The sequence below is a fragment of the Lissotriton vulgaris genome, chromosome 3_1 (genome assembly GCF_964263255.1).
Source record: "Lissotriton vulgaris chromosome 3_1, aLisVul1.2, whole genome shotgun sequence".
Classification (NCBI taxonomy): domain Eukaryota; kingdom Metazoa; phylum Chordata; class Amphibia; order Caudata; family Salamandridae; genus Lissotriton; species Lissotriton vulgaris.
Genome location: NC_141689.1, coordinates 444,640,530 through 444,655,878, shown reverse-complemented (window position 1 = coordinate 444,655,878; position 15,349 = coordinate 444,640,530). Strand labels below are relative to the sequence as shown.

The 15,349-nt window shown below is 42.0% G+C and overlaps 1 protein-coding gene across 2 annotated transcripts in view; it reads left to right on the top strand.

Annotated features, from left to right (window-relative positions):
• The first annotated feature begins 447 nt into the window (after window positions 1-447).
• Window positions 448-15,349, top strand: part of DEPDC1B (DEP domain containing 1B) — a 280,294-nt gene continuing 265,392 nt past the window's right edge. Inside the window, exon 1 of one of the 2 annotated variants that reach the window (XM_086960671.1) lies at window positions 448-686. In XM_086960671.1, the coding sequence (XP_086816797.1) occupies window positions 639-686 (48 nt within the window). In that variant the 5' untranslated portion in view covers window positions 448-638. The remainder of the gene's footprint in view (window positions 687-15,349) is intronic. The other variant, XM_086960672.1, reaches the window with a different exon arrangement.

Here is a 15,349-nt window from a genome sequence, read left to right as displayed (position 1 = left end):
GGATGGAGAATCTAAGTGCTTCGAGGCAGTGCTCGGCAGAAAGCCGTACCCCGCCTCACGCTAGATATTTTTAAGAAGCTACCCTGGCTACAGAACCCTTGCAACCAAGCACGACCCCTGAATAATAAAGAGCACTTCGACGCCTCAGAATCAGGCATGCAAGAAACGCTATAGAAATGCAAATACAATTATTTCAAATTGTATTTGTTAAAAGGATTGGTGACATGATGAATTTCACGCAGCCTAAATATAGGCTGCCCTTCGGAAAATACATTCGTACGTCCAGTTTGTAGGGACCTGCACTTAATGCATACAGCTCGTAATAAATACACACGCAGATACGGCTGTAAAAATAGAAGAAAGACTCGAGTGTCGCGTCTCTTCGGTGTACTACCTCACCCTGGGGAGAAACACCTCTATGAATGGAGGTAGATTGGTCACGTGGTCGCCAAGGCAACCAATGAGCGTTTTGCATTCTGCGGGCACTTGATTCAAACTGGCACCGCTGCTACTGTAGGGAAGTGCCTTCGGTGTGGGTGACCGTCTCCGGGGTGCAGCGGGGACTGTGCGTTCCGCTTCATGGGAAGGCCCACAGGGGCAACTACGGGGGTTAGGGGCGCTTACAGCGCTGGGAAGCCATGGAACATAAGATTATTGGACCCGGACCCTACCGTGCCACCAAGCTGGTGAGTCTGGGGTGACAGGCGATAGTACTGGTAAACAGTGCTTTGCCTTGACTTCTTTTTCCTTCCCCTAGCTTCTGTTAACTGAGCCTTTAGTCCTTTGAAATCCTTATTGTGGGGTTGCGCCCTGTCCCTTCTTGTATTAGTGTACATAGTGCAACTCCTACAAGTTCGAAGTTACAGTTTTTTTTATTTTTTTTGCGACACACACACACCTTTCTCATGAAAGGGGAATATGCTTTATTTCATGTTTGGCTTTCCTAGAATTATGAGGTTTTCTCCCCTTCCTAGGCTGGACCTCTTGTGTCTTTAGGAGAGCGGTCCTTCCATTGCGCGTAAGGATATTTAGTTCACTCATGCATCTCACTCCTCATTCCCTCATGCATGCTATCGGGTTAAATGCCACTTCTTGCATCTTTTCTGTTCACTTTAACTGTGCTGTTGACTGTTTTTCTCTGAACTCATTATTCGGATATACTCTTGATTTTTCTCTCTCAAATGAAAAACTATTTTGTGTAATTGATTATACCATCTTTGCGTTTGTTACTGTAGGGAATAGGGTTGTGTTGGTTGACATCTGTATGCTCCTCCGTTTTATGGGTGGTATCCGTTTACACAAACAACATAGCTAGATGACACCATTCTAAAGTCTAATATTTTAAGGAAGAACACAGAAGAATTCAATGCAGTTCTACCATTGAACGCCTGTTATCTCGCGAAAGGAGAGGGGAATAATAATATGTCCTATTTAGGGGGGAAAACTCATATTTCAAATGCATTATGCTGACTAAGGGTCCCACTACCCGTAATTAGGAAGGGAAGAGAGAGGAGGAAGAAGTGGGAGATTTCTATCTATCTCTAAGTCGTATACCGCTTTGCCTTAACCTCCTGTAGTGCATATCTGCTAACTGCCTACATCTCATATTCATAGACGGGCCATTGTAATTATGCGCAGGGAAGGCCCACATTTTGCAGCAAGGTATGACTAAGTTATGCAGCAAGAAAAGGCAAATTATGCAGCGTGATACTGGACATTTTGTGATAGTATTTTTTTAATTTTCACACTTGTTAACACTGCCTGGCCATAGGTTGCCCCTCACTGGTACCAGTTTAACATCTAAATATAGCAATAAGCAACAGAAGGGTGAATAACCCTCCAACTTGCAGCACGTGTCGCTGCATATTTACTAACTTTTCAACCGTTTGAGCTAGAAACAATGTTTTGGGTAAAATCTTCAATATATGCAGCTCATGATGGATTATGTGGCAAATCCATGACTGCGAAAAAGGCAGCGCCGGCATAATTCTGTGACTCTGTTCATAGATCTGCCTCCTTTCCTTAAACCCAAGAAGTTCAAGCCCTATATTGATCTCACCAGTTAACTTGCATTATTCCAGAAAGCCCCTATGCATGAAGTATCCAAGTTTTAGTAGTCGAATATGCCTCAGAAGAAATTGAATGTAAATGCCTAGAATCATATCCCTGAGAGTACAAAACTAAACCTAGCAACCAATTAACACCTTGGCTGCTAAGGGGTTTTCCCCTCCTGCGATGGATTTGCAGGATCCCCATTGTTCATGACAAGGTCAACTCGTCATAAGCACAGGGCAGGTAAAACCCATGACGAGTTGACCTTGTCATGAGCACTGAAGAGGTTAAAAGCTGGATTAATCCACTAACCTTGGTTTGCAGAGTATTCTGCTTCTCACTGTAAACACTTTAGCGCTTCATCAGTGGTAGTAAGTGCTATGTATAAGAAATTAAAATGCCGTTCTAGAACAATTTCCTTATGAGATGAGGGGGGGACCTCTTTGAATCCCGAATCAAGTCACAGGCATCTCTAGCCAGAAATGGAGCACCCTAGCAATGAACAACAACGAAAAATTTGTCAGTCAACCTTGATCAGCCGTACCAACACCCCATGCGAATGACAGTAAGAACATGTATCTTGCCACCCCTTCTCACGGTCAGCCTGGCTGGATGCCACAAGTATGCATTAACATTGAATGCAAAAAGTCCTTATCTGCCTTCATTTTTTGTTGTTTGGTGTGTCTATAAAAGTCTTGAAACGGATGATTTTGCTGCCCTCTATGCTTGCATCCTCCATTTTTCCTGCGGCTGTCAACACTACCTCTTTCATTGCCTATCTTGACCACTGCTTGGGCACACTCCCAACAGATTCTCAGTTTAAAGGGAGTGTTTTTCATTTACTGCACACTCATAGGTCTTGTAATTCTGAGAGAGAAGTTCCTGGCAACTTATGGTGCTTGCATCACCTAATCATAGTTACTTCTCCTTACGTTGCATGCCTTTTGGGAGAGGAAACACACGGGTTCTGAAAAGTAACTTGGTAAGAGAGTCGTGTTAGCTTTGCAAGGAGAAAGCTGCAGGCAGTGGCCGAACGGTGAAGTTAGGAGATTGATTTTATTTTTATGATTTTGTATGATTGTTGTGATAGACTGGCATGATTTATTTTAATAGAATGCATGATTTTGCATTATCAAAGGTTAGTTTTTATTAATTTATCATTTTTCTTGGCAATGGCTCCCTTCCCTAAACCACCATTATACTTGTTTTTGCGTTTTTTAGTGCTATTGCGCCTATCCCAACTGCTGTTTCAGCTCACATCGTTCGCAAAAATTAGGAGCCAACAATCATGCAAAGAAGTATTTTATTAAATTTTTTGATTATTCTTATAAATTTGGGTTTTGCTTATGGTGTGTCACATATTAATTGGTTAGTGGATGAGGAACCCCACTACATTTAACACAGAGCACTTTAGGTCAGAACATTATTCAGGTTTTAGCCCTATAATACACTTGTTTAATTTTTCTGTGGCTGGTTGTAGAGTGGGGTCTAATGGTAATTCAGATGTTTCATTGTATTGAATTGCAGCATTTATATAATGCTTTCTATCCATATCTGGGGCACTGAATTGCTTGCCTACATGGCCAATAAGCTACGTCGGGTAGGGTGTGTGATGGGAAGGATGTTGTCTTTTCTTTTATCCTATGTGAGAACTCTTTCCATATCGTGCATGATGCCAGAGAAGTGCAGTTTTCATGCTATGTGACGCAGTACTTCGCAGTGTGGTGGATGAGGAGGCGTGAGCGAGAGAAGCGCATTTTATGGTTTTCAGTAGGCTGCAGCTCTTCAGGTCTTTTGATGGTATTTCATATGACCATAGACTTCCTAGCTGATTAATGCTCTTGGTTGTTCAACCCTATACTTTTATGTCATCAGCCTTGTATGGGGCAGAACTGTGGGGCCATTGCCGAATGGACGCCCTAGTGACAGCGGAGAGCAAGCTACTGAAATCCATAATCTCCGTTCCACTGAGCACTCCGTCTGTACCAGTGTGGTTGGACACGGGCTGTAAAAACATCAAAGACCAGGCCCAGCTTCGCCCGCTCCTGCTATGGACACGAATCTGGAGGGGTGAAGAACTAAAATCCTACGCTGATGCCCTGGGGGAAATTATGAGTCTGGGGGGCTGGGCTAAGATAAGATGGTTAAGAGAAACTAAAAAGCTCCTGGAGAAGATCGGGCTAGGAGACTGCTGGTCTTCACGTTCAGCCCCTCCAAAAGAAGTTGTTAAGGCGCTTTATTGGAAATGGACTTCGGAGCGTCTAATTACAAACTCTAACCACTGCAAATCCACTGTTGCCTTTTTACAAATTAAAGATACTGTGGCCTTTGAACCCTACCTGGACATGATCACCCTCCCCTTTGACCGAGCCCTCTATTTTAAATTTAGAGTTGGATCCCTTCCGCTAGGGGCTGTGGTATCAAAATGGACATCAGCGGCCTGTACTTCCCCTAATTGTGCATGTTGCCCGAGCAGGGTTGAGTCCATTGCGCATGTCCTTTTCGAATGCCCGGATTATGCAAGACCTAGGAGCTCTTGGCTGAAACCTCTTTGTCGGAATATGGGCACACGTAACCACCTAGAAGCCTTGCGTATTTTAACCACGGACACTTCCCCCCCTATAGTGTGTGGAACAGCAAAATTTTTAAAGCAGTTTTGGCTTATTCGTTGTAAGAGATTGTCAGTAGCTGTTTAATCTATTTTTAGCTAATTTATTAACGGGCACTTCATGTCCTTTTATCTTTTTTAATGAGTTTTTATACTGGCTTCTTGTAACAATGTTTTTCTTTTTTTTGGAAACTGTAATGTTTGTACTTTAAATGTGCTTACAAGATATCTTGCATATCGAATAAAAGCTTATGACTGACTGACTATACTTTTAGTTTTTAATCCTGAGCAGCCATTGGTTGGAGAAAGAAAATGTGGGGAGATATGCTAGGATGGGCTTTGTTACTTTCCTCCTATATCTGAATGTCATTGTGCGAAGTGAAGAAACAGTCATACTGTGTAGCTAGTTGGGACCTGCAGTTGTGGACTAGATTAGAGTCCTCACATTGGCCTCCCTTATCTGAAGGATCTGTTCATTAAGTTGGAGATGGGATCTGTAGCAGATATGCTTTTTTCGAGTGAGAGAGGATTCAGCTATAGTTGGCTGCCAATTGCGGAGTGTTATGGTATTAGTATTGGTGTTGCATATGAACTGACCTTTCTATATAATACCCAGGCTAACTATAGGCTAGCTGTTCTTAGCTTACATGGATATAGAAAGTAGTGTGCTGGTTGTTTATGAACTGTAAATTGAACTTGAAGGCTCAATTATCTTTCTCAAATCTGCCCTATGGTTGTGGAATGATGTGGGTATATTGGAATGATGTAGATATCTTGGGAATAACGTGTTTCAACAGTTTTCTGAAGTGTATATGGTCCTAGATGTTGGCTGGTAGTAAGTTCCATAACTTGGCGGCTAGTAGTCAGAAAGCTGTGCCTCCTATGGATTTCTCATCGTCAGATAATATTATAATTAGTAGTGCAAGCATGGGGTGCAGTGTCCTATTCTGCTTGTAGGTCTAGTTGCCCCTTTTCTTGGGAGTCTCTGCTGACAGTTCATAGTCCCTTGAACACGGTCCATTCTTAGGTGAAGGTGCAAAAAGATTCTTGTGGCAGCCTTTTGGATTAGTTGTATTTTGTGTATGATGAATTTCGGAGCTCCAAGGTATAGGCATAGATGAAATTTGAGATTTTGTGGTGAGGATGGCTTTTAGTTTATGTTGCTACCTAAAGTATGGGAAGACACAAAAGTGTGCTAATTATGTAGAAGACACTGACGTCGTTGACCTGTGCTATCAAGGAACTGTTTGAATCTATTGGTACCCTTAGATTTTTTAAAACATTTTTTTTTATGTTGCTGTAGTACCTTGAGTTCCTTGGGCCTTATGGCGATAGGTTGTATTTTCGCCACTGTGCACAGATCATTATTTCTGTCTTTACTGTGTTGAGCTTTAGGCTGTTACTGCTCATCAATGTGTTTATGGCACAATGGCAGTTGTCCTGTTTTTGAGTTGGAGAGGTGTTCCGTGCCATCCATTCTTTTAGAATGATTTAGGTGTTATCTTTATCTTTAAGGTTGAATGGTTTAATCAGGTTTGGTAAGGATGTTGGGTAGATGTTAAATGATAGAGGGGATATGATGGTCCCCAGAGGGATGCCACAGTGTAGGGTGTGAGTGATAGAGCGCGCAGGTCGCCCGACTCTTTATTTCACCAGATTACACTCACTTGGGCCCATGACGTGTTTATGACTGTATTTTTGTGAATCAGGCGAGTTTACACATTACTATCAGTAATTCTTTGTGTTTTTCCTTACTACTATTTCCAGTATACCTGACTTACCACCTTGTCACAGGTACCTATGTCCCCGACGAATCAGGAGCTAGCAGTGGGTAGGAGATAAGACTACCAAAAATACCTCCTACATTTGCATAACAATTTATGATTGTAATAACCACAGACACCTGAAGGGTTTTCAAGACTTTATATAGTAAAAGTTTTAGGGTGCATATGCCATGAGAATGTAGTTCATACAGATTAGAATATCAACAACTAGGAAAAATAACTATGATTGAGAGTGAGCACCATTAAGTGCGAACAATCTACAGGAATAGGGTAACAGGGAACATGCTATTCAGTCTTCAGGCTTATACTAAGGCAGGTAAAAATTGGAAAACCATACTATTTAGTGGAGTGCTAGAATTCCTACAAGTGATGTAAAACAGACCTTATTCTAACTACTAATTTAAGCATAGATTCTGAACACTAGTAAAATTAGATCATACTAATTAAGTTAACAGTTTCAATAATGTCCGAAAGGTAAGGGGAAAAATGGAACATAGCTAATAAACAGTGGCATGTAAAATCTTTGAAAAAGACAGGGAAAATAACATAGGCAAGGATGCTTTATTAAAAAGAGGAGAGGAAAAGAGAATAGATAGACGAACACCCACAGTTATATTTACCTAGAACGGGAAGGAGAACTAACCCTGGCCACGGGTCAGTTTGGGAAAAGGCGAGGACAAGGACCCTCAAGGACTTAGGATGCCAGTAGGCGAGCAGGTACAGCTCATGGACAGTCAGGACAGGATACCCCTCAGGATTTGGATCAGGACTGGGCTCATCAAAGGGCACGACCAACACCTGCAGCTTCGGATGCAACGCCTGCGCTACTCCCTCTCTGCACGGAATCTGCCAGTAACCCCGATTGGGTTCTCGAATCTCCCAGCAAAGTGCTTCGCCAGCACTTAAGACTATTCCACCCCAGTGAGTTTGTGGAAATTACGGATAGAGTGCTCCGCAGCTCTCTGTATCAATCACCTATAGAGTTCGTAGGGTCGGTGACAGGTCTGCTACTCGGACAAGTTGGACAATTTCTCTAGCTAAATCTAGACTAGTTATACTGTTTTCGGGTCCATGGACCACCCACAAATGTTGCAAATGACAGGATCCCCAACTTTGGATTGGACAAGAGTGGGGGTTAGGTCATTGTCACCACCTCGAATTTAGTGTTCCCACAATGAATATTTAATTTTTCGTACCCACCCCTTACATTCCAGTTCCCATGGCATACGTGTAAAAGAGAACAATAGGGCACACAAACATTATCACATAAGTTGATACATTTCAGGTACAAGTCGAAGTCTTCTCCTAGGGCAAAGGGTAGGTTCCCAGGAGCATCTCAGTTTCGGCAGCCAGCTGGCTGAGTTCCACTGTTGCAAGACTTAATTTCTCTTGTCACGTGATGAGTCCCTTTCAGACTTCTAAGATGGAGAGGCTCCCCACTCCCAGGCCCACAGATACGCGGTACATGAAAAATAAGCGAAAACAAATTAGAAACACAAAAAAAATGAATACACTGTATACCATGATTAGCTTCACTGCACCCCTTATTTTATAATATCTATAGCATTAGAGGTTTAAGCAGAAATAGACAGCTGAGCAAAAGCGGCAGTAGCAAGCAGAGAGCATGTTAGAAACAAAGCGGCCATTTTAGCAGTAATGCGATTGTGCGAAAAATCCCTCTAGAACTACGAGTGCGTCACATCACATGGGTATGACTGACGCATGCGCAGACTAGATTTCTGCAAAGCAGCGATCCTGTAGTATGCAAGCTTCGTTAGGATTAATAGACACATAGGCAAGCATCTCTGGGACACCCGCGTGTTGTGTGAAAGTGCATTATTAATGACAAAACAGGTTGATTAATGACATTATTGGTTATGCGAGGTTCTTGAATGTGAGCAAGTCGCTTTACGTGCGAATCCTTGCTCGTTCATGAGGAGCTGATGTAAAAATGGTACGTAAACAACACTTTTTTCTGTCTCTGAGGTAAGAAGCAATTCATTTGACATTTCACAGCATTTTCATGTTTTCCGAAATGATAAAAGCTTTCAGTAGCTTATTGTGCTGCACAGTGTTACAAGCTGCTGATAAATCCATAAGCAATAGGGTAGCCACTCTGTTCTTTTCCACTATGAGTATAAGGTCATCCCAAATGGATATGATGGCTGACTTCGAGCCTCTGCTAGGACTGACATGTCGATCTCTTCTCTAAATTTTGAAAGTTGAGTTATCGCTGCTATTTAATTTCCCTAAGAATCGTCTATTTGATATAGGCCTGTAGTTTGCTGGGTCGATGTTTTTTGTTTTGAGAGTAGTCTAATGTAGGAGGTCTTCAACTCAGGTTAGAATTAACCTATTTCAATGGATATATGTTGAGTGAACATCTAACTACCCCCCCCCCCCCCCTGTACAGGGTGTGTAAAGAATATCTATAATATATATATATATATATATATATATATATATATATATATATATATCCATACTAATAATATAAAGAGAGAGCCCAAACCTTTGAGGCGGGTAATCTCAGGAACCACAGCACCAATCGCAACACCCAATACAGCGTTGGAAAGGGCAGTTGCAGCAGAAGGACATAGGCTATACAGACGCCCACCATATACTTTTAAAAGGTAAAAGAACCATGCCAGCAAAGTAGTCCCTTGTGGGCGTGTCTGCGTTGTGCTGTGGGCGTGTGCTGTGGGCGTGTGCTGGGGGCGTGACAAACACTGGGGGCGTGTGGTACGTTCCACCCTTCATGCCATGTCTCATATTGTGTACTAATCCCACCCTGCTCCCTTCAAATACCCCTGCACCCCATGATCATAACGCACCCTTACTCCTTAAAATACCCCAACACCCTTAAACACTAACCCATCTTAACCCTATAAATATACCCTGTACCCTGTACCCCAAAACCCAAACCTATCCCTAAACTCTAAAAATACCCCTATACCCCAAAACCCAAACCTAGCCCTGAACCCTATAAAAATCCCTGTACCTCAAAACCCAAACCTACCCCTGAACCCTAAAAATACCCCTGTACCCCAAAACCCAAACCTAGCCCTGAACCCTAAAAATACCACAGTACCCCAAAACCCAAACCTACCCCTGAACCCTAAAATACCCCTGTACCCCAAAACCCAAACCTAGCTCTGAACCCTAAAAATACCCCTGTACCCCAAAACCCAAACCTAGCCCTGAACCCCAAAAATACCCCTGTACCCCAAAACTCAAACCTACCCCTGAACCCTAAAATACCTCTGTACCCCAAAACCCAAACCTAGCCCTGAACCCTAAAAATACCCCTGTACCCCAAAACCCAAACCTAGCCCTGAACCCTAAAAATACCCCTGTACCCCAAAACCCAAACCTACCCCTGAACCCTAAAAATACCCCTATACCCCAAAACCCCAAACTACCCCTGAACCCTTAAAATACCCCTGTGCCCCAAAACCCAAACCTAACCCTGAACACTAAAAATACCACTGTACCCCAAAACCCAAACCTACCCCTGAACCCTAAAATACCCCTGTACCCCAAAACACAAACCTAGCCCTGAAACCTTAAAATACCCCTGTAACCCAAACCTACCCCTGAACCCTAAAAATACCCCTGTACCCCAAAACACAAATGTAGCCCTGAACCCTTAAAATACCCCTGTACCCCAAAACCCAAACCTACCCCTGAACCCTAAAAATACCCCTCTACCCCAAAAACCCAAACCTAGCCCTGAACCCCAAAAATACCCCTGTACCCCAAAACCCAAACCTACCCCTGAACCCTAAAATACCTCTGTACCCCAAAACCCAGACCTAGCCATGAACTCTAAAAATACCCCTGTACCCCAAAATCCAAACCTAGCCCTGAACCCTTAAAATACCCCTGTACCCCAAAACCCAAACCTACCCCTGAACCCTAAAAATACCCCTATACCCCAAAACCCCAAACTATATCTGAACCCTTAAAATACCCCTGTACCCCAAAACCCAAACCTAGCCCTGAACCCTAAAAATACCCCTGTACCCCAAAACCCAAACCTAGCCCTGAACCCTAAAAATACCCCTGTACCCCAAAACCCATACCTATCCCTAAACCCTAAAACTGCCCCTGTACCCCATAACCCAAAACTATATCTGAACCCTTAAAATACCCCAAAACCCCAAAACATATACCTCAGTACCCCAAAACATATACCCCTATACCCATACTTACCTTATCCAAACATTAAAAAAAACATGCTTTTACCATTCATGCATTTACAACAAATTTCGTTGTAAATGTATGCGTAGTAAAAGCATATAAAATGTAATGCCATGCGTTATAATGGCATTGCGGAGTCATGGTACTTTCGTAATGAAAGTATACGGAGTGATGGTATGCGGAAAGAAAGTTGCGGAATACTCTGTGTTTACCCTCCCCCGGTAAGTACATTGGTGGCACGGCAGCCCACATCTCCAGCAACATACTCATATTTTTTCACCACCCATTTGAAAAATGCACAGGTCTCTCTCATTGATGGCTAGCACCAACATACACTTTTAGACACACCTCCCGCCACAAGTTCTAGAATTGCGAACTTTAGAGCTGGGGAGCTACGTTCGAATCTCTGCATCAGCTCAACATCCTGTGATTCCATGGCAAATCGCTTTGTCTCCCCGTGCCTACCACAAATGAATGTGTTCTTCTGTAATGTAAATTATGCTCATGGCATGTTGTCGAGTTTGCGCTATATAATATTGCAAAGAAATATAAAGTAGGGAAACTCGAGTTCACACACTACTGAACGCGCACTCTTAAGTGCATCAGCAGTGCACTGTGAATCGGAGCGTTTCACAGGCCTGTCACAGATAAGAAATGCTATCAAAACGAAATCCTACAAAACAATATACTACTGGCCGGCAGCAATTCATACCCGGGCAACGTCGGCACGGGCTGCTATCAACAATGAAATCATAAACCAAGGACTTATAGAAATTGAAGACTCACTGTATCTATTAAGTGAGAAGTCCTTACAAGATTTCAGCCTGCCGCCAGCGGTCCGAACTAACCTAACTGGATACCACAATATCGCTACCGCACACATATTCCAGAGCTAAATAACTACCTTGCTCAACACTTGCCTAACTTAGTTCCCGATCAACAACTCGTCTACAACGCCATAGTTGATAGTGTTGAAAAGAAGCAAGGCAAACTATTGTTCATAGACGCCCCCGGTGGCACAGGAAAGACTTACCTAATCAACCTCATACTTGCCAAAGTTCGATCTTCTGGGAATTTGGCTCTAGCTGTTGCTTCATCTGGAATAGCTGCCACTTTGCTAACAGCTGGGAAAACAGCACATTCTACCTTTGAACTGCCTCTAACAGTTTCCCTTGAAAGGGATTCAATATGCTCTATTCGGAAAACTGACTTTTGGGGACACTGCTTCAAAATGTGTCTCTTATCATGTGGGACGAATGTACAATGATACTAAAACCATTGCTGCCTAGCCTTTTTTTACCCGGACAACGTCGGGATGGGCCGCTAGTATATATATATATATATATATATATATATATATATATATATTTTTGGGGCGGCCCTGGGTTTGAAGGTGATCGTGTTGACTTGCTTCCGATAATGCCATGGAAATCCTTTTATGATAGGGTACTGTCTTGCTTGCGCCTATCAGAAAATACAGCTCCCACACGATGGCTCAACATCCGGCTCTGCAAAACACTTTAACACAAAACAAACTACACCTTTAGAAAAGGGTTTTATTTTACAAAATGCAAGGACTCTCTCTTAGACTAAGGCTTGGGGGTTTATTTTACACAATGCTCTCTAAAAGAATGGCGATGCCAATTGCACAAGATTCAAATACACATTAAGATATATATGTTTATATGCAAGCAATAATAACGCATTTGGTAAATATAATGCATGAATAATACTGATGAATAAGCACGCAGCAAATAATGAGATAAGACTCAAGCAAATATACTGGATGTCCTGCAAGAGAGCAAAAATATATATATATATATATATATATATATATATATATATATATATATATATATCTACATCAGATGATTACTTTGGATGTGCACCTCAACTCACTCCCACATCACAAAGACAACACCTCAAATGATCAAAGCCATTGGCCAAACATCACAATGGCAATTAACAAAACTCAATACATTACTTGGTGCAAACACAGCATCTCAGACTGGGGAAGTTAAACGGCCGTGATTGAGAGACTCAGCAACCAGAGTTCCGCTCTCTGAGGTAGATGCGTCCGCCCCACTCAGATTCCAAACTCCCGGTTTCTGAGACAACAACCATCCATTTTAAACACACTAGAAGGTTCAGGAAAGCCCACCCCACGGGCCAGAGGAATCTTACCAGAAATGGCCAGGCTCCAAGCAAGCGTTCCCATGGCAGGAAGGAGTTCTCTCGTCCCCTTCTCCAAATCTCGCATGTTCCAGCCTTTATCTTGACAACGCTCACAAAGCCTTCCAGAGTACATTAAACAAAAACAATCCTTGAACGTGAATAACCCAAACAACTTGCAAGCACTGCTGTGCACGCAGAAAAGCTGAAGCAAGGCAAAGTCAGGAAAAAGGATGGCATGAGGCCATGTCAAAGCCAATAGTAAGAACTTCATAATTCTCATTAATGTACAACACAAATATGCACAACTGCTTATAGATTCATATACTTCATCTCTCAATGTACAACACCGAGCACATGTGTGCATCACTGCCCACAACACTTTGAAACCAAAAAGTACATTCCACAACTCTCTCTCTCCCTTTTATGCTTTCAAATGCACATCACACACTTTTTATTCTTGGCAAAGCTGTTCTACTCAGTGACAGCTCCCACTGAAAGACAGCAAGATTACAAGAAAGACACTTGTAAGAGAAGCTAGGCATATGCAGTACCGTCATACATCCTGACTAGGATAAAATAACACATTAAAGTCTGTTAAAATAGTGGTAGTCAAAGGTCATCACAGGGTGTCAGACCACAAGGGAGCCTCTAGTACTACCGGTACTGAAAATATGTTTTGGTGGAAGATTGCTTTCATGTCTACCAATGTTGGCTGGGTATGTGTTGGGGTGGTGTTATCTTTGGGTTTAAAAATGTAAAAAAATATATATTTTCTGTCTTTCCAATTTTTTAGATACATTTTTGGGGGATTTTGTCACCAAAGTCTTGCAATTATGGCGTTTGTGTTATGCCTCTCCATTGAGAAGTCTTGTGGATTTACTTTGAAAGGCTGTCTGCTTCAGTTATTTGTTTTTTTTTCAACATTCTATAGGAGCTCTTACAGTGACTTACAGTCATTTTGTCTTGTTCATAACTTGGTTTTCTCCACTTGCTTTTTTAGTATGTTGAGTTGTTTTTTGTGTTCTTTATTTTCATGTCATTAAATCATTTGGTAGTCTTTTTGTGATTAAACCTGGATGTGGTAGGATTTGTCCAGTGCATTGGAGACCCAGTAGTAAAAGGTGTGTATGTCTCAAGGTCTCATATTTTTGGGGATTCTGAGTTTGTGGCAGTCTATTTTTCCAATATCTATATGAGCGTTTGTTCTTGGTAGCTTCTTATGTGTTTGAATTGTTTATGATAAGTGTTGATCTAAAAAGGGGATGATGTTGTGTTAGCTCCAGCTTACGGGTGAGTTGTTTGTTGCTGTGACCTGTTTCAAGATGGCAATTATGACTTCCAGAAGGTGTCCAGCAGTATGAGTTGGGCTCTGAAACAATTTTTTTTTAAGGTTTCAATGTTGGTTATTATAGCTGTTGTTAGATTCTTGTCAAAACCCTATGTTAAGGTCTCCTAGATTGTTTAGGTTTGTGTACTTCAGATGGGTGTTAGTTACAGTATCTAAAGTTTGAGCATTGAATGATGGTCTGTATTTCAAGAGAATGGAGTTTAAAGAGAATGGAGTAAGTGATAGTTGGAGCGTGGCGACATCTTATCAACGATTCACAATTGTCAATGATGTGGTCTTCTATATGTTTTTTATTTTTTAGAAATTTATTATTGATGATGACTAGGTATCCTCCAATGTTTCCAATATGAATTTTGTTCATGATGTGAAATTCTGGAGGGATGGCTTTGTGGCGTGTGGGTGCAATGGCTTGGCTGAGTCATGTTTCTGTGAGGTGAGTTCTGGTGTGGTTTCTGGAAGTAAATAAAAATGTGTAAGCAATTTTTTTTATTTTGTAAATGGATCTTGTGATGAAGAATAAGTATTATAGTTATTTCCCCTTCATGTGATGGTGCTTGGGGAAGAGGGTGTTTGAGGTACTATGGGAGGAGGAAAAGAGTATTTTGGTGTGGAAGGATTAGGGTGTTAGTGTGGTTGCAACTGAGTTTGAGGTGGAGTGTAAGTTGTTTGGTTAGAGAATTTTGTGGTTTGTGAGGTGTGTGTGTCTGTGTGCGTGTGTGTGTATGGGCTTTTTGTGGAAGGTAGTTGTGTTGCAGCTGCTGTGTTTGGTGGTTGGAATTGGGTGTGGAGAGTTCAAGAGGAAAGGTGTAATAAAGAAACCCAGCACCTATATGCTCACACCATCCCTTGATTTTTACTTTCTTCCTGGCAAGTGACTGCTACTTTTTTGGGTTGTGGTTGTACAGTTAGTGGGTTGTTTTTGATAGGTTGTTTGGTGTAGGTGGTTGGTTTTGCTATACAAGAGTTTATATGGGTGGTTCAGTAGTAGCTATGGTCACATTGGGAATTTATCGGGGTGTGTATTTAGGCTATGCAGTCTTTAGGGGACAGTAGTTGATATAGGCTGTGTAATGAAAAGTTGCTTCCCTGTATTGTAAAATATCAAAAAGCATAGTTTCACATCCTAGGTCCTTTTCAGTCCCAAACAGAGAGCACCCTTAGCCTGAGACCGTTTATCTG